Raw genomic sequence first — 27,733 nt, 5'->3', positions numbered from 1 at the left:
CTACCTGACAGGATTAAAAATGAAACAGCACAGTGGTATGGATATAGGTTTTCCACAACTGGAGACCATCAAGCTGGTATTCTTCTGGACCACAGTGCTGGCTGCAGTATGACTGTATTTGCCTTCGTGGGAGGCGGGTCCCTAGCTAACTCAAGGAGCTAGCCTTGTATTTCAGCAGGCAAAGAGGGTGGTCAGCCATTACAGGGTCTTCTCAACCTATGGCAGCCCATGTGGGAAATTGAGGGATCCGTGGGGACCTGCTCACCCTCAGGAAGTGGGGGGACACTTCTTGTTACACTCACCTATGCAAGAATGTGGATCTGCTGCAGAGGAACCAGTGGCTACTCCTCCGCTGAAGCAGAGGAGTGTTGCCCCACTGCTTTGAGAGTAGTGAAAAAAGGAACACAAAAACGATAATAACTAATGTTATTATCGTTTTCGTTTTTCTTCCTGGGGCAGGCATGTGGGCCGGGCTGTCCAGTGTAGGGGGCAGGAGCCTCCAAGCACCTGACTGAGCGCCGAAACAGCTAAGACGGCAGCACCAGGCGGCGTTCAGGTAACTGAGTGTATTTTTATTTTTATTATTCACCCCTCTCATCCCCCTGCCCCACCACCCATGCTTAGTAGTGGCGAATACTGGGAGGAACCAAGGGATTGTACATCTGGTGACCTCCTTTATGGTTGGAAGGAAGTACTAAACGCTCTGGGAAACTGGCTCTGATGATATTCAGATTGTAAAAAGAAGATGTTTGGAATTATGACTCTTGAGACATTGCTGGGTGTAAGTCCGGAATTGTCTGGGGCAAGAGCAGAATTAAGCTGCTCGATAACATGAGGATGGCAGCCAATTTGTGGTGACTAGGGTTTCCCACTGTCCTCTATTGATGTAGTGTGAAAAGGTGTGTTTATCAGAACATCTGAAATTACCGGATTGCTCTTATTCCATAGTGGTGAAGAATGCGTACTTCCTGTTGAAAAGAGGCCTTCTGATTTGAATTGAAGGCAGTGCACATATCTGTTGGATCCCTTACTGGAAAAGACTTCTTCTGTGAATCACTATCTGCGAATTGGTGTAAACATGTCTTAATTTTCTGCGACTTTACATCTGATATCTAAGCTAAAAGAGAACGACTGCCAGAACTAGGGAGGGATTTTTTGTCAATGTTCATATAGTTGTGGGAGCAGATGCAAGCCCATTTAAAGGTGAACAGTGGCGACAGGCAGTATGGTCTTCACCGTGCTTGCGGCCAGCTTGAACAACCTTTGACAGCTATTTTTTTGCTGAACGGTACATGAATTTGCAGGTGCCTAATGTTTTCTTTAGGCTTTGTTTCTTGATAGGTGTTGAATATTCCATCCCTGTGCTACTCCTTCCCTCTTTGTCCTTCTCCTTCCTGGCCTCCTTTCTTTCCTCTTGAGTTTACAAAACTGCAAAATTGGAGGTTGTCTTGATAAAGTCGGGAATCTGTTTGAATTTTTGTGTTGGGGGAAGGTAATTTGAGGTATCTTGGGCCCATCAGGGTCTGTAATGCTTTTTATGTATGTTAATAAAGTGTAAAAAATAGGATTTGAAAAAGGACTGGCAGAGTTTTTTAGGTCGAGCTGGCGTTGGAGCGCGAAGCGCTCCCACCAGCGAGTTCTATAGTCACCGTGTTAACTGGCAAGGGAGATAGAGCTGTGCACGGGCAGCTACTGGCCTGTGCACCAGCCGATTCAGCTCTGTGAACGCGCACGTCTCCAGAAGACGTGCTGCGCCCAAGCCGCCTACCGCTTGTTTCAATTACTGCTCACCTAGGTGCAGAAACAAAATCACGGTAAGGGTCCATTTCTGGTCCACAATGATTCAGATATTTCCACCAATGACGTGTTTGCTGTCTGAAAAGAAACGTTTGCTGTAGAAACTACTAACATTGGTTCTAAACCTTTGGGGGAAGCCTTGTGCTGGAGTGTAGTGTGTAGGACACATCCCACGAGGCTAGGCGCTGTCGGATGTGAATGGTTCTTATTTTAATCTTTCCATAAGAACATCATTTACTCCAATCACTTGTAAGTGACAATTAGCCATTTCTTGGAAGCATGTAAAATCAAGAAGCAAGTGGCCCCAGGCCTCTTCCGGAGACCTGAAGGGGTTGAACAGCATGTGCTCGCTGCAAAAGAAAATGCCTGCGGGGAAAAGACAGGACAAGCTGGGCAGCAAGTCTGCTGACATTTTATTTTGTGGCACAGAAATTCTAATGGGATATTAAATAGAGTAGAAAGAGTATGCCCCTTGGCACTGCGCTTGTATGCATTTTTGTATGTATGGTACTCATGTAGCCAAACCTATCTGCAAAGCAGCGGAGAGCTGAACAGTAAGAGGCAATGGATGCAAAAGATAGTACGAATGACGTTTACAGAAAGGGGGAGTGCTACTTCTAGAAGGGGGTAGGAAGTCAGAATTATGGTAGGGGGTGGGGGCAGTTTTTAATAGGAGTCTGGTAGCCCAGGAGGTTACGCAGGGTAGAGATGAGTCTTTAGTTTCTTACAGAATTATATGGTTGATGGAGTTTGCTGGATGCGCAAAGGATGGATGTATTTAAAGCTGCTGTTATTTTTTTTGTCAAAGATTTATGGTGATTGTTTTCCATTAGGTTACTGCACATTGTATAGTCCTACATACAGTCTGCTGCGCACCCAGTGTTCCCAGTAGACGCTGGGCATATCTTAGCAGCTATAGAGCAAGAAGGCTCCAGGCTTTGCCAATGTCGCTAGCCTTCTATATTACTTTGTGAGTTCCTCTTCGAAACCGTCTACAATACCTATGTTTCAGGCACTGCATTTAGAAATCATGCTATATAATGTACGATGTATAATGCCTCATAATGTTTTTTTTTAAACAGACTATTATTTTTATGTTTCCGCAGAATCCCGCTTGCAAAAGGTTGGCTCATGTGTTGCAATCGCTCTCTGATTTAGGGACTTTACATTTTCTATAATTTGGGCAAAATTATGGCATTTGTTGGGGCGAGCCTAGTTGGGATGAAATGCCTTTGTTCTTTTAGACTGCAAATCTTGTACTATGTGTTCAGATGGCTTTAGTTCCCATGCATCGTGGCTTTACATCTTCCTTGATACATATTTCAGACGCAAAAAGAACAATTGATGGACAGAATGCTGATCAATGTCAAACATTCACCCCAGTACAAAGGTCTGGGCCTAAATCCATCATTTTTCTGCTCCCTGTGCCATTTAAGTTGAAAGCCAGCCATATGCAAATCAGTCTTGATACTGTTTCCCATGGGAACAGTCCAGCCCGAACTGCTAGGCCAGGTCCTCCCTGGACCAGAAACAAGCATCCTAGGACTGGTCTCGATTGTTTCATCCCTCATCAGTCAGGCTAGTTTGACTCCAATGGCAAGAAGAGAATGGATAGGCAAACAGAAATATTTCTAATATTTATCACAGATTTGCTAGTGATATTATCTTGAGGTGATTTTATAAACTCTGTGGAAACCGCAGTCAGAGCATGTGCCGTACCTGCGGCAGAAGGCTACTTTGGAGAGCTCAGGGTCGCTGGGTAACAATCTGGAATGTCTACACCTTACTTTCGAAATTTAAGACTAGAGCTGGCATTTTTGAGAGGCAAAGAAAATAATTCCCATATCTGATTGAAGTAATATTAAGTGAGTGAAAAAGTACATTTTTTTCCTTTGTGTTGACGCCTCTCTCTTTTGTCGTAATTTTGCTACTATGTAATTGTTAAGCACTCCTATACCCTTTGGGTCATGGTCGCCCTATATAAAACTCTGAATAAACAAAATAAAAAATGTTGTTGCCAAAATGGGTATTTTGTTGAAATCCATACTTTTCCTCTAGTTACTATTTGATGTGAATGTACAGATGTATTTTTGCTTTTGAATTACGTTTTGTGGTCAAGTAGCAACAGCAGTGAGTTCCTCCCTGTGGCATCAACCTGAATATGTCAGTGAAGCTGTGCAAGGGGCAGGCTGCTGCATATCTATTGCTCCTCTGTAGTATGTTGTATTGCTGCATAACTTTTATGTTACATGTATTGTCCTGAATTTTGGCAGGCATAGCCCTTGATATGGGCCGCAAGACAATTGACAGGAAGAGATTAGCCCGTCCTAAAATGCAGAGGGTCTTTCTGCAAGAGAACTAAGGGACCATGTTAAATCGTGATGGTTCGCTGTTTCTCCACCGTAGCGACAAAGTAAATTATTCTGTCGCCTTAACAGAGGTGCCACCAGTCAAGTTTAGAAATACCCGCCGGCCCTGCAGACATTTCTAGCAGTGGCAAGAACCACCATCACAACAGTTACGGTCAATGCATTGTAAGTTTGACTGTCGGAGCCATACTGCAAACTTACAATGTTATTTTTATTTTTAAAAAGAAAATCCCAGACCAGGATTTTCTTTTTGAAAATAAAGTAATGCGCCCTTCAGTGAGAGGGGCACGGAGCACTTTTCAATGCCCCTCCCCGCCAGGTTTTTAGGTTTCGCCTGGCGTCCACTGCGCAGGCGAAATCTTATGTTAGACAGTACGGGGCTTTGTCCCGCCTCTCTCTTCCATTGGCTAGCTCCGTAAATGGAGGCTAGCCATTGGAAGAGATGGTTGTCAATCACTCTGTCCCCCGTCACAACGCGATTCGTGGGTGTTTCTGAGTCTTTTTTTAAGCCCACCCCTTTTCTCTCTGTCATTGAGAGGTAGGCGTTTACTCATTTCCCCCGACCGCCGCCCGCCGGAAGAAATCGTCCAGAAATCATCCTTGGGTGAGTGCTTGTTACTTAAGAGTCACGGGGAGCACGTACAGCCTGGGAGGTAATATTGCCTTGTTCTGTTTGTGGGGACGGTGACCCCACAGGGGGTTTTCCCTGGCGATAAGCGAGCCCAAAACCGAATCACCTTTCTCCCAAACACCTCTACTTCTCAGTGTGTATCTGTTCACACTGCTCACACTACTCTCTCAACCGGGTCTCCCTCTACTATCTAGTTTCGCTGGAGTGGCTGATTTCTGTTTAGAAGCACCATTGGTGCTAGTAATATTTTTGCCTTCTAACGGGACCCGCTCCCTCCTCCTTACCAGGGTCATCAGGGGTCCTTTTATGTCATCTCCTGGCTGCTGCTTTTCGTAGATTATAGTGTTTTTGAGGCTTTCTCTGGCTGACTTTCCCCAAGAACGAGCACAAACTGATCCCGCTCCCCAGGAAGCCAGTTCTCGCAGAAGCCGGCAGCCCCAGCTGAGCCACGATGCAGCCTCCGCCCACACTCATCCCAGCGTTCTTGGCTCGTCGTTTCTGCCCTGCTGCGCTAAACCTGAGTAGTGCCGCCGCGACAACTAGAGTAACCTCGCCTTTCCAGACCCCCGATTTTTCTCACTCTCTCAGCATATTGGAAGGCACAGGTATGTGAAAGAGACCTGCCTCCGCCATCCCCGAGGAGAGCTCGCGACCGGAGCTAACTAACAGCTGCCAAGTTCCCCCGTTCACCCTTCAGCTCCTTTACACTTGTCCCACCATTGCAATTTCCAAGCAGTGCTATCTGCACTTTTCTTCCCTAAAACACATGAATTCCTCAGCGAGTCCTCTGACACATTTGTAGTTACATTTTTAATAAAAGGATCGTTGCCAGTCATCGCAAAATCAGTTCACAGGACATGGAGGCGCAACAGCAAGAGGTAGCCTTCTGCTGGATCTTCCTGCAGTTAGCTGAACGTTCACCCCCTGTCCACAGAAGAGATGACTAAAGGTGCCTTGGCTCTGAAGCCTCTGCTCTGGAAAGGGTTTCAGTCCACGAGTGAGCATTGCACAAGGCAAGAGAACCTAATGACAGTGGCCACAGCCAGATTACTGTGAACTGGATATGTTCTCTAGCACTGGCTTTTGAATCCACATTCTCCTCACAGTGGAACCGCTGGTGTATATTGACAGACCATAATTAACTTCAAGTTAATAGAGCAGCCTGGCTTCCTCACTCCGGCCTTCCCAGCTCCAGCTGATTAAATCAGAGCGAGGTATTTACCACGTGTGGTAAATACCTCGTGTTCTGAATTATCAAATGGCGCATGAATTGTAATGTGCAGAATCTGTTTTTACCACATAATTTCACGTTTTGCCACTTTTCTCGGTCTTGCTTCACCGGAACAAAATTGGCAAGCGCGACCTCGTGGAATCTGAGGCCGTCATTATGAGACCCCAGTTCTTGGTGTGATATTTATTGCTTCTGATCAAATCTGGCGAGGCTGAGTTGGAATTTCAGTTACGATAAATATATATTGCTAATTTTTGGGTAATAAGGTGGACCTTGGAGCTTACTGCACCAAAATCTACATGCTCCAGTAAATACTGAGCTTTTTCCTCCAATATACATCTGGAGTGTTGACCTGCCGATATTTATAATAAAACTCACAATTTTGATGTGCTCAACTGCAGTTACCACACATATCACAACAGGCCATGCCTCATGTTACTTGTAAGGAGTGCCCAATACTGACTGGATTTGATGGAGACTGCCAGTGGTATTTCTCTGATTTGGTAAGATGACGTGTCTGAGAAGAACATATTCCTCAGATGAGAGAAAAACTGAAGGAATAGAGTGTTTGAAATGGTGCAATCTAGGTGGGGTAGGGGGCTGAAAAAATGTTGGGCGAAAGGGGTTGAAGGAAGGTGGGACTCGAGGAACCCAGGGACCAGTGCAAAGAAGATCAGAAAATATCAGGCATAAGGGACTCCATGTGCTATATAAAAAGAATATCTCATACGTTGAGAGGCAGAAGAGTATTTTGGTGTGTTAAAGTAGCAGAAGCATAGGGCCCCGAAGCCGGCGGATATCTGTGGTTTCTATGTTTTGTGAATGAGGAAATGTGTGATGTAAGCAGGACCATTCACAAAACAGACTGACATGTACTCCGGTGTCCGAAATAGATTTGATACATTTATTAATATAAAAAGTGGTTACGAGGGGGGCGTGGCCAAGATGGCGGGGTGAGCGGACTCTTCCTCCCGTAGCTCCTCCGGCCCAGCTCAGCTCGAGCCCCGATTCCTGCGCTTCTCTCCCCCCGCGGCTGCACTGCGGGCAAGAGAACTGTGCCGGAGTTCTTGGGGCACATTTTGATACCACCTTGACTTCTGTTGCCCCGGGGGAAGTCCCCGAAAAGTTTGTTCAACGATCGATCCGAGGAGTGGAGCCTGGGTCGCCCCGAGGAGAAGGGCCTGGAGGAGGAGCCGAGTGCTGAAAGCTGGAGATCCCGAGGGAGCGGACTAGACGGACTCCGCGGAGTGTGGAGGCTTCCTGGCCGGCGCCCTTGTGGCCAGAACCATCGCTGGACGACAGACCCCAGCCCGGCGGCGGCGATCTGCCCCCCTGCCATGGGTGTCGGTGTGTGACGCCTTGCGGACCCCGAGCCTGGAAGTGAAGGGCGGTGGAGGTTGAGCGGTGCCCGAGCCGGGCGTACTAGCCGGTGGAACTGGGAGACATTGGTTTCGCACTTTCCCGACCCATTGCTGTTTGAGGGTCACCCATAGACTTGCTGGCCTGGGCTGCCCTCCTAGGTTTCGCCCTCCCACCATCTTGTCTTTGTGGCGCTGATACTGGTGACCCTCGCCCGCGCCCTTGTCATACGGGCGCCTTGGCTCATCCTGGTGCCTACACATCTGCCGTCCTCCCTGGGAGCACACGGCTGAAAGCCTCCGACCTGAACATTGATGATCGCCCTGACTGACTCGATGGTCATCTCGCCCTGACCCGGGCCGCCATTTTGTCGCCTGTGACGCACTACCCTTGTCCTCGGCGAGGACTTCACATCTGGTGCCCACGAGCGGCTGGGCGCGTCTACAGCGGCCAGCTCTGGGCTTCACCCACCGCGGAGGCCAAGATGACTGGGAGACGAGGCGCGGCACGGGGAGATCGCACTCTGCCGGACATGCTCGGCAGGGCCCAGCAACTACGAGACAGGGCGCAGCCGTCCCCGGGGTCCTCCCGGGCCTCAACGGACGCCACCGGAGGCGAACCACCAGTCACGAGGTCCTTCATGGAGGACTTATTCAGCTCCCTCAAGGAGGAATTCCAGACTCTCAAGACCGAGGTGGCCGGAGAGGTCCGTGAAGTGCGTAGAGAAATCGAGGGCCTGGGCGAGCGGGTCGACACTGTGGAAACGGTGGCCCAGCGTCGCGACGAAGAGATAGTTCATCTCCAGCAGGACGTTCTCCGCCTACGGGAGCAGTGTGTCGAGCTCCAGGCCCACTCGGAGGACCTCGAGAACAGGTCCAGGCGGAATAACATCCGGGTGCGAGGCGTTCCGTCCGCGGATGAGGGTGCGGACCTAGTGGCCTATCTGCAGGACCTGTTCCGCGACATCTTGGGAGAGGGAGCGGACTTCCCGATCCGCATCGACAGAGCACACAGGGTGGGCCGCCAGCGCCAGTCATCGGCACCCCCACCTGATATCCTGGCATTCCTGCCGGATTTCCCCCTAAAGGAGCGCATTATGACAGAGGCCCGCAGGAAGCAGCCGCTGTCCTTCCGAGAACGACCCGTGGCGCGCTATCAAGACCTGTCCGCCATCACACTGCAGAAGCGCAGGTCTTTCCGCATCGCTACAGACTTTCTGCGAGAGCATGAGACGGCCTATTCCTGGGGTCACCCCTTCCGTCTTATCTTCCGATGGAATGGGGTGCTACATCAGCTGCGCTCCTTACAAGATATCTGTGGGGTACTGGGTCTCACAGCTACAGAGGAAGAAGGGGCTACACCCGCATGGAGGCGCCCCGAGCGGCGGGGCCGACGGAGATCGAGGAGGCGCCAATCGTCGGCGACGGCGAGTCGCCCTGACTCCCCTACCATCAGGGCGGATATGGCGGAGGCCCTGAGGACTGCGGCCAGGAACTTGCCTGAATCTAATGGCGTGGCCCAGACGGCCTAACTTTACTCCGGGGGGAGAGACTCTTAGCTTCTACGATGCTGGGTTGGGGCTGGGGGATGGGGGGGTGAGGTTGGAGGTGTGTGGCTGGACGTCCACTTGACTGGTTTCTGCAGACTCGCCCACTGGGGCTAGACTGAGACAATGGGGTGTTTTTTCTTGTTTTTGGTTTTGGCTGGTTGCCATGGGTTGGTTTTGGGGGGGTTTAAGAGCTGGTTTGGTGTTGGGGGGGGTCCCGTCCGATACTGTCCGAACACATGCGAAGCCGATTCTGGCCTTCCCTGCGCCCCTGCCCCGCGCGCCCCTTCCACTGACCCCTCGCTTGCTGCATAGCGCTTTGCTTCCCTGGGAGCGATGCCGCCCCTGAAAGTAGTGACCCTTAATGTTAAGGGTCTGAATAATCCTGTGAAGCGTAGGGCGATCCTTTCCCTGCTAGAAGGGTCACAGGCGGATATCTGCCTCCTGCAGGAAACCCATTTACTCTCTAAAGATTGCCATAGGTTGCGCTCTGCCAAGTTCCCCACGCAACTCTTTTCCTCGGCTGCGACTAAGACTGCGGGGGTGGCCATTCTTCTAGCCAGCTCCTTCAGGGGTGAGGTGTTGTATAAACATGCCGAGCAGAAGGGGAGGCTTCTAGTGTATCGCATGCGTCTGGGGGGTGTTGCCTTTACAGTTGGTTCCGTGTACAGCCCAAATGACCACCAGGATCGCTTCCTGGAATCTGTGTTGGTAGACGTTACTGCCTCGCCCGATCGCCATGTCATCTTGGGGGGAGACCTGAACATGGTCTTCGACTCCACCTTGGATAGGTCTGCCCAGCGCTTCCCGCAGACGGGGGAGCTCTCTAGGGCGGTGCAGGACCAGATTGCGGAGATGGATCTACATGACCTCTGGCGCACCATGCACCCCGCCGATAGGGACTACTCATATTTCTCCCACGCACACCGCACTTATTCGCGGTTGGATCACCTCTTGGTGAGCGGACCGCTTCGCTCGGCCGCCACGGCGGCAGACATCGGGGTCCTGTCCCTGTCCGACCATGCGCCGGTTTCCGGAGTCTTTGCTTGGCCGGCGGCCCCCCCCTCCAGAGGGATGTGGCGGCTTCGGGACACGCTTCTCCATAAGAAATCGGTGGTGAAGCAAGTGGAGGAGGTCATCCAGGAGTACCTGACCCACAATAACAACTCCGACACGTCCCTGGCAACGCAGTGGGCGGCTTTGAAAGCGGTCGTCTGAGGGGAGTTTATCTCCATTTCCTCGGCGGAGAACAGGGAGCGTCAACGAAAGAGGGAGGAACTAACGGCGCAGGTCAGGGAACTTGAACAGGTTCACCGCCGGACGGGAGCTCCTCGTGTTTGGAGGCAGCTGAAGGCGGCGCGGAAACTCCTCTCTGCGTTGGACCTGGACCGGGCGGAGTATGCGGCGTTGCGCCTGAAGCATGCCTTTTACACCGGCGGAGATAGATGCGGTAAGCTCCTGGCCCACCGGCTCAGGGCTGCGCAGCAACGCAACGTAGTAAAGGAGCTAGTGGGAGCGGATGGGGTCCCGGTTTCCGGTGACACGGAGGTGGCGGATTCCTTCCGTGCCTTTTACGAGGCGCTGTACGCTGCAGAGCCCTCCCCACCGGGAGAGGCTGAGGCCTATTTGGAATCAGTAACCCTCCCGGCCCTGGATCCCGCCCAGGCGGACCACCTGGAGAGGGATATTCACGTGGAGGAAGTCATCTCCGCTATTGCACGGCTAAAGCACGGCAAGGCCCCGGGCCCGGATGGCTATACGGCCTTGTTTTACAAGACCTTCTGTCCCACTGTCACGCCTCTCCTGGCTCGCTTATTCAATTCCTTCTCCGAACCGGGAGCCATCCCACCGGACCTTCTCTCGGCGACTGTGTCGGTTATTCCGAAACCGGGAAAGGACCGGACTCTGTGCGGCTCGTATCGGCCCATCTCGCTTCTAAATGTGGACCTCAAGCTTTACACGGGGATCTTGGCGGCCAGACTGGGTCTGCACCTACCAGGTCTGGTGGAGGCGGACCAGGCCGGTTTTGTACCCGGTAGGCAGATGGTCGACAACACCAAGAGGGTGACGCACGTGCTGGAAAAAGCCTCACGCGTCCCGGGGGAGCGGATGCTGCTATCGGTCGACGCGGAGAAGGCCTTTGATAGGGTTCATTGGCCGTACCTCGAGCTGGTTCTCGGGAAACTGGGGATCGGCGAGAAGTTCCGCACTATGGTCTTTAATTGTTATAGGAGGCCGTCAGCATCGGTGCGTGTCAACGGACACAGCTCCAGAAGCTTTGCCATTGAGCGCGGCACGAGACAGGGTTGCCCCCTTTCGCCGCTCCTGTTTGCCCTCTATATGGAGCCGTTTGCCCAGAGGATTCGTGATAACCCGGACGCTATTGGGGTGAAGATGGGGCAATTCACGCATACTGTCAGCTTATATGCGGACGACGTCTTGCTGACCCTGGATGACCCCAAGCGGTCGCTCCCTGCCTGCGTCCAAGAACTGAACTCCTTTGCCCGCGTGGCGGGCTTCAAAATGAATATGTCTAAATCGGCTGCCCTGGACGTGTCGCTCTCTGTCGACACCAGGCGGGACCTCCAGCGTCTTTTTCCTCTGCAATGGTCCTCCTCCACGGTGCCTTACCTGGGGATTTTGCTTGCACCCTCCCTACCTGCAATGGTCGCAGCTAACTATTCCTCTCTGGGCAAAAAGATCAAAGAGGAACTCGGCCGATGGCACAAAGGCCTGCTCTCGTGGCTGGGCCGTATTGCAGCGGTGAAGATGACGATACTGCCTCAGATCCTGTATCTTTTTCGCGCTCTACCTCTCCAGCCCCCTGTAGGTTGGATACGGCAGGCGCAGGCAGACATCTCCCGTTTTGTGTGGCAGGGCCGTAAGCCTCGGATGAAGCGGGTCCTCTCCATGCTTGCCCCGGAGGCGGGGGGTCTCGGTGTCCCGGACCTCCGGAAGTACTTTCAGGCGGCGCAACTTCGGTATTTGGTGGAGTGGAGCCGGTGGGAATCGGACAAGCACTGGCTCTTTCAGGACCAAGCAGTTGCGGGCCGTACCCTCCAGGAAGTCCCGTTCCTGCGGCGCACTCACCGCCCGCCTAATCTCTACGCCTCTTTTATCACCCGGGTCCCGCTGAGAGTGTGGGACGCGGTGTGTGAGCTTCGTGAACTCACCACTTTTCCATCGCCGTTCACTCCCATTGCTGGCAATCCAGACTTCACTCCGGGTCTGGAACCGGGAGCCTTTTCCCACTGGGTGAGCGCGGGTTGCAGGGCGCTTTTCCAGATCTACGGGCCGGAGGGTGTGCTCCCCTTCCAGCAGCTCCGACAGGAGTTTGGCCTGACGGAGGGGGACAGACTGCGTTATATGCAAGTCCGCCACTGGGCTCTTCAACCCCCAGTGCGCGACGTCGCTGCCCGTTCGAATACGCCCTATGAGCGATGGCTGGTAACCCGAACCTCGGATGCCAAGCTTATCACCGACTTGTACAAGTTTCTCCAACCCCCGCCGTTTCATTACCATAACCCAGGGAGGGAGCGCTGGCACAGGGAATTGGGCAGGACCTTGAGCCACAAGGAGTGGGACAGGATCGCGTATCGGGCGAGGCACTCTGCGTACCACACTGGGCTGACGGAGACCTTTACTAAGGTGTCCACCTATTGGTATTACACCCCGGAGAGGCTCTTCGAGATGCGCAAAATCGGCGATAAAGGTTGCTGGCGCGGCTGCGGACAGGAAGGTACCCTCACGCACATTCTCTGGGAGTGCCCGGTGCTGTCGGCCTATTGGAAGGAGGTCTTGGATGAGGTGGATAGGCATTTTGAGATCGAACTCCCGCGCTTCCCGGCGTATGTCTTGCTAGGCCTCCCCAATGACCTGATGTACCCGCTGAAGTCCCGCAGGGGTAGGCAGATTGCGATTGCGCTAGGCTCCGCGGTTCAAAACATCCTTGTACTCTGGCGTACCCCCACTGCCCCCTCTATCACTGGTTGGCTGCACAGGCTCTGGCAGGTACTGGGCATGGAGAAGATGTCGCTAACGGTGGCTGGGAATGTTGACCAGTTTGAAGAGCTCTGGCACCCCTTTTTAGCACTGCTGTCCACGGAATTTCGCGAGCTCACATGTCCACGGTACCTGCGACTCCTTAGGCTGACGCCGCCGGCGGCTCCAGCGGAGTGAATGTGCGGGATCGGGGGTCTGGGGCTGGGGGTGGGAGGCGGGGTTACATGCTTCTAATGCTGACTTTCGGACGGGGATGTTGGGGTATTGTTTTCTTCCTTTTCCTCCTTTGCATCTCTTTCTTCTATTTTTCCGGGGACGGGGGGTTGGAGGGATGGTGTGTTTTTTTACTGTGTTGCGGGACGCTATTCCAGCTCGGCCTTGCTCAGGGATTGGGGGTCTACTGGAGGGTCATTCACAATGCCTTATTGCCTTATGACTTATGCCTTGCTACCCTCCGGGGCTTCCTGCCTCCCTACTTTCCTTCTGAATCGCTGCAACGTTTCGCTTCTTGTACTGTATGTTTGCTTGACCTCCTATTCCCTTCCCCATGTTTTTTTGTACCTTAATAAAATACTTTAAACCTAAAAAGTGGTTACGAGACAGCAATAGCTATAGCTGTATGTGAGTGTGTCCTTTTTTTCGGGAGATCCCCATATCTGCTTGTCTTACTGCGCCATTTGTGGTGGGAATCAGCCCCTACAGCGTCGGTGCCAGAATTCCAGGAATGCACGGTCCAGGAATCATAGATTTCCTCATGGGCAAAATAGAACGTCGCACACTTTGCTCTCCGATATTGAGCTTATTGTCAGCACGTGAATAATGCTTTGGATCATGGCAACAAATGAAATACTATTGCATTGCATTATGGGATCTTCTGTTGTAGTTTTACAAATTAGACCTTATAATTCATTTACAAGTCCAGCCTTTAGTATGCCAGCATTCTTTCCCCCTATTGTTCAGGGTGAGAAAAATGAAAAACACTGTCAGTCAAAACAAGTTTGGAGCAAAAAGTTTTTTTTGCATTGTTTGGGGTTCTGTCTGTGTGTGGGGTTCTGTGTGTGTGGGGGGGGTTCTGTGTGGCTCTGTGTGTGGTGCATGTGGCTCTGTGTGTTGCTCTGTGTGTGTGGGTGCAAATGCAATAGGTCTCGCATTTGCGAGAGATTAAGCTATTGACATTGTAAATGACAATGCCATTCATTTATCTGTTTCAAAACCAACACATAAATAAAAATGTTGTCATTTACAATGCCAATAGCCCTAACTTTTGCAAAGGCGAGACCGTTGCATTGTAAATGCTTGTTCTTAAAGCAGTGGTCCTAATTCTGAACGGTTTTCAAAAAGCAATGTCTAAATTTAATTTCGGTTGTCTTTAGAGTGGAATGTTTTAACCAATGAATAGAAAGACACTAGAGTTGAAGTAACTAACATGTTTCCATCTGTTGCCTCTTGTTTACAGATTATCCTTTACATAGTACAGCTGTAGAAGTTGAACTGTTTGATAAAGATGTTGCGCCACATCAGGCAAAATCAACTCCGCCGCAGACAGTATCTTCTCCAAAGAAAAAAGTAGATAAAAGGTACCTTACAACTCAGAATATCGCAGGCCAGTTCAAGCTGACCATTAGAGTCAAATTCTAGCAGTCAGTGACACAGTGCCACTTTATTGCTAAAATATTTGTTGAGGTTAATAATTTGTCTCTATGTAATTTTGTTTTTCTTTTACTTGCTCGTCGGTGGCCTCCTTTCTCTTGTTTTTCAGCTATCGGTGTATGTGTGTGAGCAGATATTTCTATTCTTTAGAAACTCCATTTAGCGTCGAATCTCTCATACCTAGAACTACATATTCCAGTACAATTTAGACAATTTCTACAATTATTCTCCCTCAGACAGGGTTCTATATTTAAATGAAGGTGTTTAGCCATGTTGTGAGTGGTAATCCGTTATCAAAATTCATCCAATTCCTTACTGTCAAGTTGATTGGCAGGTCCATTACCCAGTACCTGAACCTATAAATAGTATTCTGTATTTTCTTCTAATTTAAAATCATGTTTTTCATTTGAAGAAGGATTTTGTTGCCCTCTGATGGAAGAGATCCCTACTCTGAGACTCTGACAAATCCCTCATTTCCAGGGGTTGACATACTTGCTCATTGGGGCTGGGATATTTTTAGGACTATGAAGGGCTCATGTGGAGAAGTGTGGCTCACTGGTTAGAGCAGGCAGACCCTGAAGCAGAGGTCAGACCCAGGACCAGGGTTCAATTCCCGACGCGGCAGGGTCTTGAGTTCAAATGTCCATGGACTCGATAATTCTCGCTTCGGTGCCTGACCTAATCATGGGTTCACACTCTGCAACTCTGGGCATTAAGCTTGCTTAATCTCCACAACGGCCCCCCGCGGCGGGATGCCTGGCTTTCACCTTGGGGATGCCCTGTAGGGGCTTATCTCACAGGGAAAAGCCAGGACGGGTTCCCAAGGCAAGCGCTTAGAGACCCCTAGGTTATAAGCGCTATATAAATCCAACATACAATACAATACAATACAATGTGATGCTACCTAGCTAGGAGGCTGTGTTGTCCTGAGCTCACGCCCCTTCATTAAAATATTTGCAGGCATAGAGGAGCTAATGCTGGAAGCAGTCCTTGCATTATGAAGAAGATTGACAGAAAACTGAAGTAAATGGATGTTTCTACAGCATGGCAAGACTCTGCCCTCAGACAACAAGCTGCAGACCTCATTTGTTTTGTTTGAATATCTTTTATTACTTTTTCATGTTTTCGTAAGCACAGTGCATATCATAGAAATAATCGCGAAAATTTGACATTGCATCTGGTAGCCAAACAATAATATTCAATATAAACAATAGCTTGACACAATATTACACATGTTTCATATTACACAAATCGAAGATGCGCTTGAAGGTGTGTCGTAGGAGATATCCTGCATCTGTTTAGCGATAGGTCCATATAGGAAAGGAGGATGTGGCGGTAATCAGTAAACCTCAACAAAGCCCAAGGCGCAGGAGGACCAAAGGAGTTCGTAAACCAAGACTTCAGAGAGTACATCGCATCTAGGCCATATTGACCATGCACTATAGTCTCTATTGTTGCAGTACAAAGGATTCAATCTACTACCTGCATCTCCATTGGCCTGCAACTTTAAACAGTCATAGAACGGAACATCCAAAACATTACTATTGGCATATGCAAAGAAATATGGAGTAATGTGCACATTATCCGATATTCATAACCTTATAACAACTGCTAAAACTATAATCCTAATGAGACACAAAATAAAAAAAAATAAAAAAAGCAAGAAAAAGAAAAGGGGATAAAAGAAAAAAGAAAAACATGCTACTAGCGAAATCATAAGTGTGCTTCTGCTAGTTTGTGACTGCACTCCCTCGGCATAGGCTGTGTGGGGGCCAGGAAATATGTTGCTACTGTGCTCAGGGTCAATCGAGGAGGGAAGGGTCATCAGCTTGTGCAACACCAGTGCCAGGCTCATGGCGCAGTGAGAGCATAACTGTTGATGCCTAGGTCAACTACACATTAATACAGCGTGTCAAGAGTGGTCTGTGGAGAAGCATAAGGCACAAAGAGATCACACAGGCCCCAGTTCCCGGTGTCGCTACTCCCCCCAAGCAGGGCCAGCAAAGGCATATCTAAGGAGCCCCTCTTCGAAGGCATGCTTGATGAAAAGCCTTTAAAGTGTCATCCCACGACTGTGCTATAGGGTATTTTCGTAGCCCTGCCGTTTCCTCCCTATGAAGGATTGTACTTTCCGCCTTCGCCCAGTTATCAAGAGTTGCGCCAGTGTGCCACCTGCGGGGGTTCGCTGCATTTCCAGCGCTTAGTGATTAACCTCTTCGCTGTGATAAGCCCTAGGTCCCAGAATCTAGAGGGGACCTTAGTGTGCTTCGACCGTTTATATAGACCCAATATGCATGTCTCCCATGTATGCTGCATTTCCCTGCCAACCCCTTCCGCAAGGGAAGCTGTCACAAAGTGCCAATATGTCTGTAATGCGGGGCATGACCATAGCATGTGTAAGAGATCTACATCTACAAGTGCGCACCTCCGGCATGCGGATGTCGTGGTGTGGAAGTAGTGATTGAGCTTGTCAGGCGACAGGTATGCGCAGTGTATAATATAAAGCTGTATAAGCTTGAAGCGGGAGTTGCGCGGGATATTCGTGGCGCCCGCAAGCACTACCGCCCATTCCTTATCTGTCCATGCTCGCCCCTGTCCACCGCCCACCTGTCTCGCAGGCTCTGAGTAGAGCACTGCGTATGGGCAAGCAGCGCCTGCGCCAGCCAATGGACCACATGGGAGCCATTCCCCATTACATGCAAGTATTGCACCAGAAAATGTATTGGCAACTCTCCGGAAAGTTCGCCCCAGGCCCGCGTTAACGTGTGCACGATTGTTGCATGCAGGAGGAACTGCCCTGCCGGGAGTCCCGTGTCCACAACTAGAGCTTCAAAAGGAACCAGTACCCCCTCCGTGTACAGGTCTCCCACAGTGTCCACCCCTGCCTGCGCCCAGCGTCACCTCTGCAACGACATATCCGTCCCTGGGCTTTCCTAACAATGGAAGTACTAGGGCATATGGTATCACAGCACCAGTAAGTTTCAAGCTTCTCAAATAGCATCTGCGAGCTACTGCTATATGTAACTGTGACGGATAGGGAGTCTTGGTCAGTGGATGAAACCGTGCGTGAACCTGCGTTCGTGTCCAGACCGTGGAGTCCAACGCGGTATCCCCCAAATTCTTCCCCCTCAGCCAGCCGGCTACCCACTGCAGCTGCGCTGCCAGATAGTAGAGTTCCTGGTTAGGAACCGCCAGGCCACCAGCGTCCGGAGACGCGTAGAGTTTCTTCAACGCTACGCGGGGCCTACCCGTATTCCATATGAGATTCCTAACTGAGGCTTCCAATTCACGGACTATGCGTGTTGGGTCGTATACCGGGAGGTTGGCGTAATAGTACAATAGTCTGGGCAAAACTATCATCTTCGTCAGCGTGACACGGCTTGGTACGTTTAGGGGGAGGGTCTTCCAAAAGGTCATTTGCACTTGCAAGGAGGAGATAGCTCGCATCAAATTGCCCTCCAACACGTCTATCGAGGTTCTATAGATACATATTCCGAGATAGCGGAACGTAGTAGAATACCAGGCGAGCTAGTGACCTCACTCTCCTGTGTGTCCGCACTGAAGGAGTACACCCCAGACTTGGTCCAATTGACTTTAAGTCCCAACATTGTCCCAAAGGTGCGAAGTATATCAGATAGGGCCGATAGCAAACAGGTCAGGTCTCTGATATATAAAACTAGGTCATCGGCGTATAAGGACACTGTATGAAGTCAGTCTGCCAGGGGGATACCCCAATCCACACCATGCACTCTCATCTGCTCCGCTAGGGGTTCCATCGCCAGTGAGAATAGCAGCCGGGACAGGGGACATCCCTGCCTCGTGCCCCTCCGGACGCGAATGGCCTCAGACAACAACTTACCGATACGAACTCGTACCGTGGGCTTGTGATACAAGAGGCCCACCATCTGAATATAATTGTCCCAGAGTTCATATTTCTTCAACACCGCCACAAGGTAGGGCCACTCCACTGAGTCGAACGCTTTTTCGAGATCTAGCAACAAACACCCCGATCAAGGCCACTGTTTCGTGGCATAGCTTTGTACTCTGCACAACAAGCGTCGGATGTTAAGAAAAGTGCTACGAGTGGGTACAAAGCCATTCTGGTCGCTGTGCACGAGTGTGGGCACCAGTGGGGCTGAGCGTTGAGCTAGCGCGGAAGCTAGGATTTTGTAGTCGGTATTCAGGAGGGCTAGTGGACGATTGTAGCCCAAAAGTGCACTGTCTCTGCCAGGTTTTGGGAGGGAAATTAGATTAGCTTCATTCAACGTGGGAGGGAGGGAAGAGTCGGAAACGGCCGCCGCATATACCCTAAGAAGTTCTGGTATTAAAATATCAGAGTAAGCTTTATAAAATTTGTCTGGGAGCCCATCTGGGCCCGGGGACTTGCCATTAGATAAGGAAAAAATGACAGTGCGCAATTCGTCAGGTGAAAGTGGGGCTTCCAGTTCATCGCGCTGCACATCTTCCAGGCAAGGCAATGTTATGTCTGAAAGGTAGCCGGTTATAGTAGCAGCAGAAACCTGCAATCTGTAGCGATACAATCCTACATAATGATCCACAAAGGCTGCATGAATGGCACTCTGTATGTACGCTACAGTATCTTGATTGACGCACACTGCTGTCACTGGTGCAGTCAGTGCATCCTGCTTGATCAGCCAGGCCAATAACTTGCCCGGCTTGTCACCAAGATGGTGGGTGCGCGCCGAATGGGCTGTTTAGTTTAAATGCTGCAACCTGTCAAGTAAACGCGTATGTTCCTCTTGAGCCTCTGACAGCAACCCTTCATCACCCTCCGCCGCGTCCTGCTCCCTCCTGAGCAAATCAGCTTCGATGCGCGGCAGCTCCTTATTCAGGTGCTTCTGCATACCTGCCTGTGTGCCTAGGCAGTGACCTCTAGTTACGACCTTAAATGCGTCCCACTCAATTTGGAGGGTGGATGCAGTGTGATTATTTTCCTCAAAATAGCGCGCAATATGTGCATACATGGAAGTGCGAAAGGGTGCATCAAGTAGTAAGTTGGCCTGGAGCCTCCAGGTGGGTATAGGCGGATGTGGGCGTTCACACGCCAGCTCTAGAACATGAAGATTGTGGTCAGAGTGGGTGTGACCCATATAGTCAGTGACATGGAGGAGCAAGTCCCTCAATATCATGTACCGATCTAGCCGGACATGTAATGTGTGTGCACCTGAATAATATGAATATACCTTGGTTTGTGGATTACGGCTCCGACAAGCATCGTGCAAGTCCCACTGCGAGGCCGAGGCCACTAGTGCTTTCATAGCCCCATGTACAGGCGCGCCAGAGAGGGGTGGAAAAGAACGGTCCAAGGCAACATCTAAAATACAATTATAATTGCCCCTAGCACCAGAGGGACTCCATGCCAAGGTGCCAGAACTTTAGACAGCTGTGTAAAGAAACCCCCCATGTCCGTGTTGGGAGCATATAATGAGGCTAGGACAATCGACTGACCATCTAACCTGCCTTGCACAACTACATATCTGCCCTCAGCATCCACTTGGGAATGCGAGATTTCGAATGGGGTCCCAGGCCTTACCCAAAGCAGCGCCCCACGGGCATAAGCTGAGTATCCTGTTGCATACAGTTGCCCTCGCCACCTTCGATGTAGTTTCTGTATTTCCATACCGGCTAAGTGTGTCTCTTGTGATAGAATTATGTGGATGTGGTGCCGTTTAAGGTAATAGTAAATTTGGTACCTGCGTGACAGTGTATGCATTCCACGCACATTCCACGTACATATCTTAATCACTGACATGGCAATCCCCGGCAACCTCCCCACTTCCACCCCATCACAGGTTTACAGCAGATAGGCCACTCCCCGCAACCACAGTCCACACATACCAAGCTACAGAGCACAGACCAGCAGGCAGTTGCAGATTACCCACAAAAGAAAAATACAATTCAAACATGACATGGAAGAAATAAAACCAATAACCAATGCCAAAAGGTCGACAGCGGAACATGCCGTCGTCCAAACTCTCCAATGAGGCAACAAACATCCAAGTTCAGGGGGGTCGCTATGCACTTGGCACGACTGTTCCGCTACATCTGCAATCCAAGTAGAGGGAGCGCCCCTCCTCACAAGCAGCTTATGTCAGCCAAAATAGATGTGGAACAGTCCGGCCAGAAAGCCCACAGCAGCATGTCCCATGTCTTAGTGTTAGGGCACCATCAGAAGGCAAAGATCTTCCACACTCCCAACCCCACAGAGTGAGAACCCATCACTATCAGACTTGGTCAGTCACCGGACAGCTCCGCCAATCTCACGCTGCTCCAGAAACCATTCACCTCAGCATAAGTACTCACCGCGCAGCGCACTGTAGACAGAGAGTTCAACGCATGTCTTGGCTTTCGTCGTCACATTGCGCTGAGGCCTAGTCGATACCAGACCTGGTAGTACAGCAAGAGCTCCCAGCGGCAAACAGTTGCAGACAGTAGGACAATACAGTGAGTGGGTCAAATCAGCCGTTTGCGGAGTGATGTCGTTCTATTGACATCTGAGAGTCTGGCAGTCCATATATGTGTTCGTCATCACTAGGCAGTACGCGTGGACTGGCATCTGGGGCTGCATCTGTACTTGGGGAGCCGCTTAGTTCCGCTACCATCAGGAGGGCATCCTGTTGCCCACTGTAGATAAGTTCCGCAGGTGGGCTCACCTCCGTCGTCTCGCGTGGTCTATTCACTGGAGATGATCTGTTCCTACGCCGATGCCGGGGTCCCTTGATGCGTGGCCTGGGAGACGACTCCGATGCCGTCCGGGTCTCCGCAGCCATGCCAGCGTCCAACCAGGCTTCCACCTCCTCCGGAGTGGCAAAGAAATGAGTTCTGTCCTGCACCACCACCCGCAAGCGCGCCGGATAGAGTAGGGAGTACTTCAGGTCCAGTTGACGGAGCTGTTGCTTGACTGCCAGAAAAGAGTGTCTCTGGCGCTGAACATGAATTGTGTAGTCGGGGAAGAACATTATTCAAGCGTTATCAATGCGGATCTCTTGTAATTTCCTAGTCTCTCGTAGGATGGAAACACGATCTTGGTAGTTGAGAATTCTGAGGAGCATAGGCACTCGGTGTGCTCACTCTGCAATGAAGTGTGACGACAGTGTGCCGGTCGGCAGCAGGTTTCTCAGCCAGTCTTCCATGTGCGTCGCAGGATCTCTCCCTTCCCATGTCTCTGGCACACCTACAAGGTGCACGTTATTTCTCCGTGCCCTTCCCTCCGCATCCTCAGCACGATCTTCCAGGAATTTCACTCTGTTGAGGAGGTCCTGCACCTGCTTGTCAGTTTGGGCGACCCTAGGCGTGAGGTCTGCAACTGCACCCTCCAAGGTGGTGGTTCACTCTGCCAGCTTCTTGTGATCGGCTCGTAGATGCGTGAGATCAATCGCAACACTGTCTATCTTGGTCTCCAGGGAGGTGCGGGTTAGCTGGACCGATTGCTCTAGATGTTCCATTGGGGCCAGCATCGTGTCAAGCTTGGATGCTGTCTGGTCCAAATCCGCCAACTGCGTTTTTTTGTCCATTCTCCCCTTTGTCTGTGTGCCACCAGCTCCAATCCTCGCCCTGGTACCCCCAGACATGAGGGGAGCTGCAGTTAGCAAGCCGTTGCCTCATACACTAGCGTCCAATGGTCCACGAGGTGCTAGTCAGCGCCAGGATCAGCAGGAGAGGCCGTGGATCAGGAGGTACGCATCCATACATAAAATATATCATATATAGAAATATATCTATAATAAGAATAATAAAACGTAAAAAACTTTAAAATTCCATAGAACAACATCGGTCCATAGAAATTATAGAGGGAGAGTTCACTTTAGTAACATATCCATGTCATTATAATAGTCCACATTCCAGCCAATCAGGCTGTAGCACCCTCTAGAACCTTCTCCTCATAAGCTCAAGCCCTCAGATTTTCTACCGCACGTCGTGTGAAGGGAGTCTCCCTGAGCTCTGCTCAGTTTTCTTCTACTTCCAACTTTCAAGATTTCAAGAACATGTCTACTATCAAAAAGTCTTTGTTCAGGCCCTGTTCTGCCTGTGGAAAACTTTGTCTTTTCTCTGAGGACCCTCATAAAAAATGCATCTACTGCTTGTACCCGGATCATGAGGTGAGGAGTTGCAAATTTTGCAGGACATTTTCATCTAAGACCTTAAAGGATAGAGAGGCCCGTCTCCTTCTGTGGCTACAGAGGTTGAAGACCTCAGACAACCCTGTTTCTGATATAGAGAGTGTGTCTTCTCGGCAATCTAAGACCTCTCTGAAGCGTGTATCTGAGACTGACATTCCATCTCCTTTTCTTAAAAAGAAGAAGCTTGTGGACGCTCCTAAGTCAGTCTCCCCACGGGATCTGCCGGCCTCTACGCCTGCAGGACCTAGTTCTCTGGCGTCGCAGATCCACTCTGTGCCCTCGTCCTCTAACACGAGTTGCAGCTTGTTGACGGGCCCGTCAACGACGACTAGATCCGTCGACGTTATGCCAACTTCAACGACGACCAGCACTCTGTCGACGACGACTACTTCGTCGACGACGGTCCAGGAGTTAAGGCCTATCTCTTCCATTATTAAGATCTCGTCGACGGCAAAGAAATCAGTCTCGTCGACGAACCTTCCTAAGCGTCATTCGTCGACGAAGACTTCGTCAGCGCGTCACGCCTCGTCGACGCAACCTCTTCCATCGACGGTGGTCTCGTCGACGGCCAGCGCCTCTAAGACGACAACTTTGTCGACGGCAACTCCGTTGACGCTGAAGATTTCGTCAACGGCACTCCATCTTCATCTACACCAGTGTCCTCGTCGACGAAGACCTCGGCTTCGTCGACGGAAATAAGAACATCTTCATCGGCGCCAGGGCCATCATTGACGAAGCCCACAATGACGACGTCGACAACGAGCTCGTCGACGGGACTGTCGACGGGTCAATATTCTCTGGCGACTGCAACCACCTTCACATTAGTTACGGCTACTACTGTTAAGCGTCCAGCTCCACTGGTTTTGAGCCTTTTGCAGCCTCGCTCAGGTCCACCAGCTCAACTATTTGCCTCAGAAGACGACGATGATTCCGATGGCTCATATGTGGCCAGTAGCCCGTCGGAGCTACATATCAAATATCAAGAATATGATGACCATGATGAATGAGAGTCACGCATCTCAGTTCCCGATGACACACCTGATGTTGGCCATAATGTTCCTATGGCACAGATACCACTGTCTATGATCTCGAATCTTCAACACATGCTGGATGATTACAATTGTCGTTTCCCACCTTCTTCTCAGGCCTCTCCACCGCCTCCTTCTGTACAGGCGTCCGTTCAGGTCGCACCAGCCCGGTCACCAGTTCCACAGTAATCTGATAATGATGATGCTGCCCATCATACCGATACAGACCAGGAGGATGACGCTGCCCTGGCGGATTGGGACAATTACCAAGCTCAGACTCCGTCGCCTTCTCCTGCTTCTCCTCTGGCATCTCCTCCAGTGGACATTGGGGGTTTTCACCTTTTGATGGCGAGAGCAGCCAAGCGTTTCCACTTGCCTATGATCGTCCGGCAAGAAGACTGTTTTCTTTATGATTTCAAGGATCAGCCATTGAAACAGGTGTATACCATTCCAATCATTGATTTCATTTGGACGGAAGGACTCAAACTTATGGAACGGCCTAATTCAGTTCCGACCGTTCTCTCACGCATCGATAAAAAGTATAAGGCGCCTGAGGATTCACCTGCCTGCTTAGTTTCTCAACCAAAGCCTGACTCTGTCATTACGCAGACTGCCCAAAGGAGGTCACAGAATCCGGCTTCTCCTTTAACATTGCCGCCGGACCAGGAAGGTCGACGCCTCGACACCATCGGCAAAAAATTCTCCACGATGGCTGCGACAGCTGTAAGGGCGGCACATTCTTTAGCCATCCTCTGCCTTTACGACCGACAAATTTGGTCGGAAATCGCTGCTTTGTTCGACCTGATTCCTGAATCCTCCAGGGCAGAGGCACAAAAGATCCTACAAGAGGGTGAAAGAATTTCATCTGACATTATAGACTGCGCAATTGATATTTCCTCGAGAGGTTTCAGGCAACTGGCAGGCGCTGCAGTCTTAAGGAGGCAGGGCTGGCTTTAAGCTATGTCCTTTCGACCGTAGGTGGAAGCAAAAATACTAGACTTGCCCTTCGATGGAGAGTCCCTCTTCCGCAAGCATGTGGACGACGCCTTGGAGTCCATCAAAAAAGATACGGACATTGCTCGCGCCCTGGGTTCTCTCCAATACCGGAAGCGACCATTTTGTGGAGCACGTGGCAGGGGCACATCATCCAATTTTCGTAGCTCCTCCCAATACCGTTCCTACGGTGACAACAGGCAGCGTTACTCCAACCAAACTCAGTCTAGACAGGCCGAATCCAGACCATACAGGAGAAAATCCTCCTACAGAGGAGGCAACTCCTCCAACAAAAAAAGACTTTCAAAACATCAAGTCTTTTCCTTCTCCACAAATTGGAGGTCGAATCTCCCGAAACTTTTCAAATTGGTCACAAATAACTTCCGATTGTTGGGTCTTGGATGTGATTTCAGGAGGCCACGCCCTAGAATTTCTCAAGTTTCCTCCCAACCGCTCACCAACTGTTCCCCATCCAGCACACTTGATTTGCACAAGTTGCAGCCATGATTCAAAAAGGAGCAGTCAAAGTGGTTCCTCGATTACAGCAAGGGACGGGCTTTTACTCCCAATTTTTTCTCATCAAAAAGAAATCGGGAGAGTGGCGCCCGATATTAGACCTCCGAGCCCTCAACAAGTACATCAAGTCCCAAACTTTTCGAATGCTGACTTTGCTGGAAATCTTACAGTTCCTAAACCCAAAGGAGTTTCTCTCCACAATCAACCTCAAAGATGCCTACTTTCATGTGCCAATCCACCACAAATACAGAAAGTACCTGCGTTTCAGAGTAGGGAAAAAACACTTCCAGTTCAAGGTGCTGCCTTTCGGCCTTCGTTCCGCTCCGAGGGTCTTCACAAAGATCATGGCTCCGGTAGAGGCTTATTTACGCCTACAGGGCATACAAATTTAGACGATTGCCTGATAAAGGCGCCAACCTTTCTCGCGGCACAACAACACACTCGGACTTGCCTGTCAGTCTTCAAGAATTTGGGTCTTTCCATCAACTACAAGAAGTCGCATGTCCTTCCGGCACAGCAAATAATTTTCTAGGAGCATTATTAGACACAACCCTGGAAAAGGTGTTTGTTTCACGGGAGCGCCAAGCTCGCATTTCCAAACTAGTGGCTCTTCTACCCTAAAAAAAGTCTGCTTCTGTCCGCATATTGAAATCCTTTCTGGGCATGACGTCGTCCTTCATACCATTGATCCCCAACTGCAGGTTGCACATGAGTCATCCAAGAAGAATTGGACAAACAATGGCGGCAAATCTCAGGCACATTCAACAACTAGGTCTCCCTGACCCCTTGACTTCAGGGAGCGTTGAAATGGTGGGCTCACCCTCCCAACATCGCAGCAGGGCACATGTTTCAGGAGACTGCCCCCACGCTTACCCTTACGACAGACGCTTCCTTGGAGGGTTGGGGCGCACACCTCGAAGGGTTGTCAGTCAACGGCAAATGGACTGCGGACCAACGCAGGTGGCACATCAATCGTCTGGAGCTCTTGGTCATCTTTCTCGCCCTGAAGTCTTTCCGTCTGCTGGTGGAAGGAGAGTCTCTTTTGGTGCGTACGGACAACACCACCAGTATGCACTACCTCAACAAGCAAGGGGGTACAAAATCTCTTCTGCTCTCCAGACAAGCACAGCAGATCCGGGAATGGACGATACAGCATCGAGTCCATTTGACTGCAGTTCACGTACCGGGCATCTCCAACGCCCTCGCAGACTCTCTGAGCAGATCTGCCACAGTCAACCACGAGTGGGAACTCCATCAGCCAACTCTGGACTATGTCTTTCGCATGTGGGGCCAACTGGATCTGGATCTCTTTGTGACACCACTCAATCGCAAATGCCCACGCTACGCAAGTTGGCATCCCCACAGAGGATCGAGTGGGAATATATTTTCGATCAACTGTTTGAAAGAATTTGCATGCGCTTTTCCGCCGATCCCTCTTGTTTCTCGTCTCCTACACAGAATGAGAGCACAACCATGTCGCATCCTGTTGATTGCGCCCAGGTGGCCGCGTTGACCATGGTTCACGGATCTTCTTCTTCTTTCCCAGTGCGATCCAATCCCTCTTCGCCCCCTGCCTCACCTTCCCACCATGAACCAGGGACAGATCTGCCATCCCGACCCGGCATCTCTCCAGCTTCACGCTTGGAACCTGAGCACCATGAGTTCCCCCATCTAAATATTCATCCTGACTGTAGAGAGGTCCTTGCACATGCACGTGCTCCTTCAACCATTAAAACCTATAAATTGAAATGGAAACGGTTTTGTGTTTAGTGCCATTCTGAAAGCATTGATCATATGCTGGCCACCCCTGAGCAAATCCTGCCTTTCTTCCTCCTTTTGGCAAAGTCGGGACTTTCACATTCCACTCTCAAAGTTTTCCTGGCCGCACTTTCCCGCTTTCGCCATGATGGTTCCACATCTCTGTACTCCTCTCGGATCATTCGCCAGTTCTTTAAAGGCCTGTTCCGGATGTTTCCACCTATCCGGCGTCCTCCACCTTCTTGGCGTCTGAATCTTGTCTTAGCCCAGCTTCTTATGCCTCCATTCAAACCAATCCATTCAGCAGATTTGAAATTCCTTACTTGGAAAGTTTCCCTCCTCCTCGCGCTTACATCCTCCAGGCGAGTGAGCGACATCCAAGCTTTCCCCATTCGGCCACCTTTTCTTCAATTCTCAAAGGACGCTGTTGTACTTCGTACAAATCCTATATTTATACCAAAGGTTCCATCTGACTTCCACCTTAATGAACCTGTCATTCTCAAGACTTTTTTCCCTGACCCTCAGTCTCCCGCTGAGCGTACTCTTCATTCTCTTGACCTGAAGCGATGCCTCAAATTCTACATCCAACGCACTGCTGTCTTTCAAAGGTCCGACCAACTCTTTGTGGCCTACGGACGGATGCGCAAGGGACATCCAGTCACTAAACAGACCATCACTCGTTGGATTTCTTCTGCCATCTCCTTCTGCCATC

General features: G+C 50.5%; 1 protein-coding gene across 2 annotated transcripts in view; it reads left to right on the top strand.

Moving 5' to 3' along the window:
• The window catches only part of CENPU (centromere protein U), a 740,965-nt gene that overhangs the window by 157,598 nt on the left and 555,634 nt on the right, over positions 1 to 27,733 (top strand). For both annotated transcript variants that reach the window (XM_086962486.1, XM_086962485.1), the window contains exon 5: positions 14,392 to 14,512. In XM_086962486.1, the coding sequence (XP_086818612.1) occupies positions 14,392 to 14,512 (121 nt within the window). The remainder of the gene's footprint in view (positions 1 to 14,391; positions 14,513 to 27,733) is intronic.

The sequence above is a fragment of the Lissotriton vulgaris genome, chromosome 3_1 (genome assembly GCF_964263255.1).
Source record: "Lissotriton vulgaris chromosome 3_1, aLisVul1.2, whole genome shotgun sequence".
NCBI lineage: Eukaryota > Metazoa > Chordata > Amphibia > Caudata > Salamandridae > Lissotriton > Lissotriton vulgaris.
The sequence above is the reverse complement of the archived record's forward strand: the minus strand, read 5'-3'. Positions and strand labels throughout refer to the sequence as shown.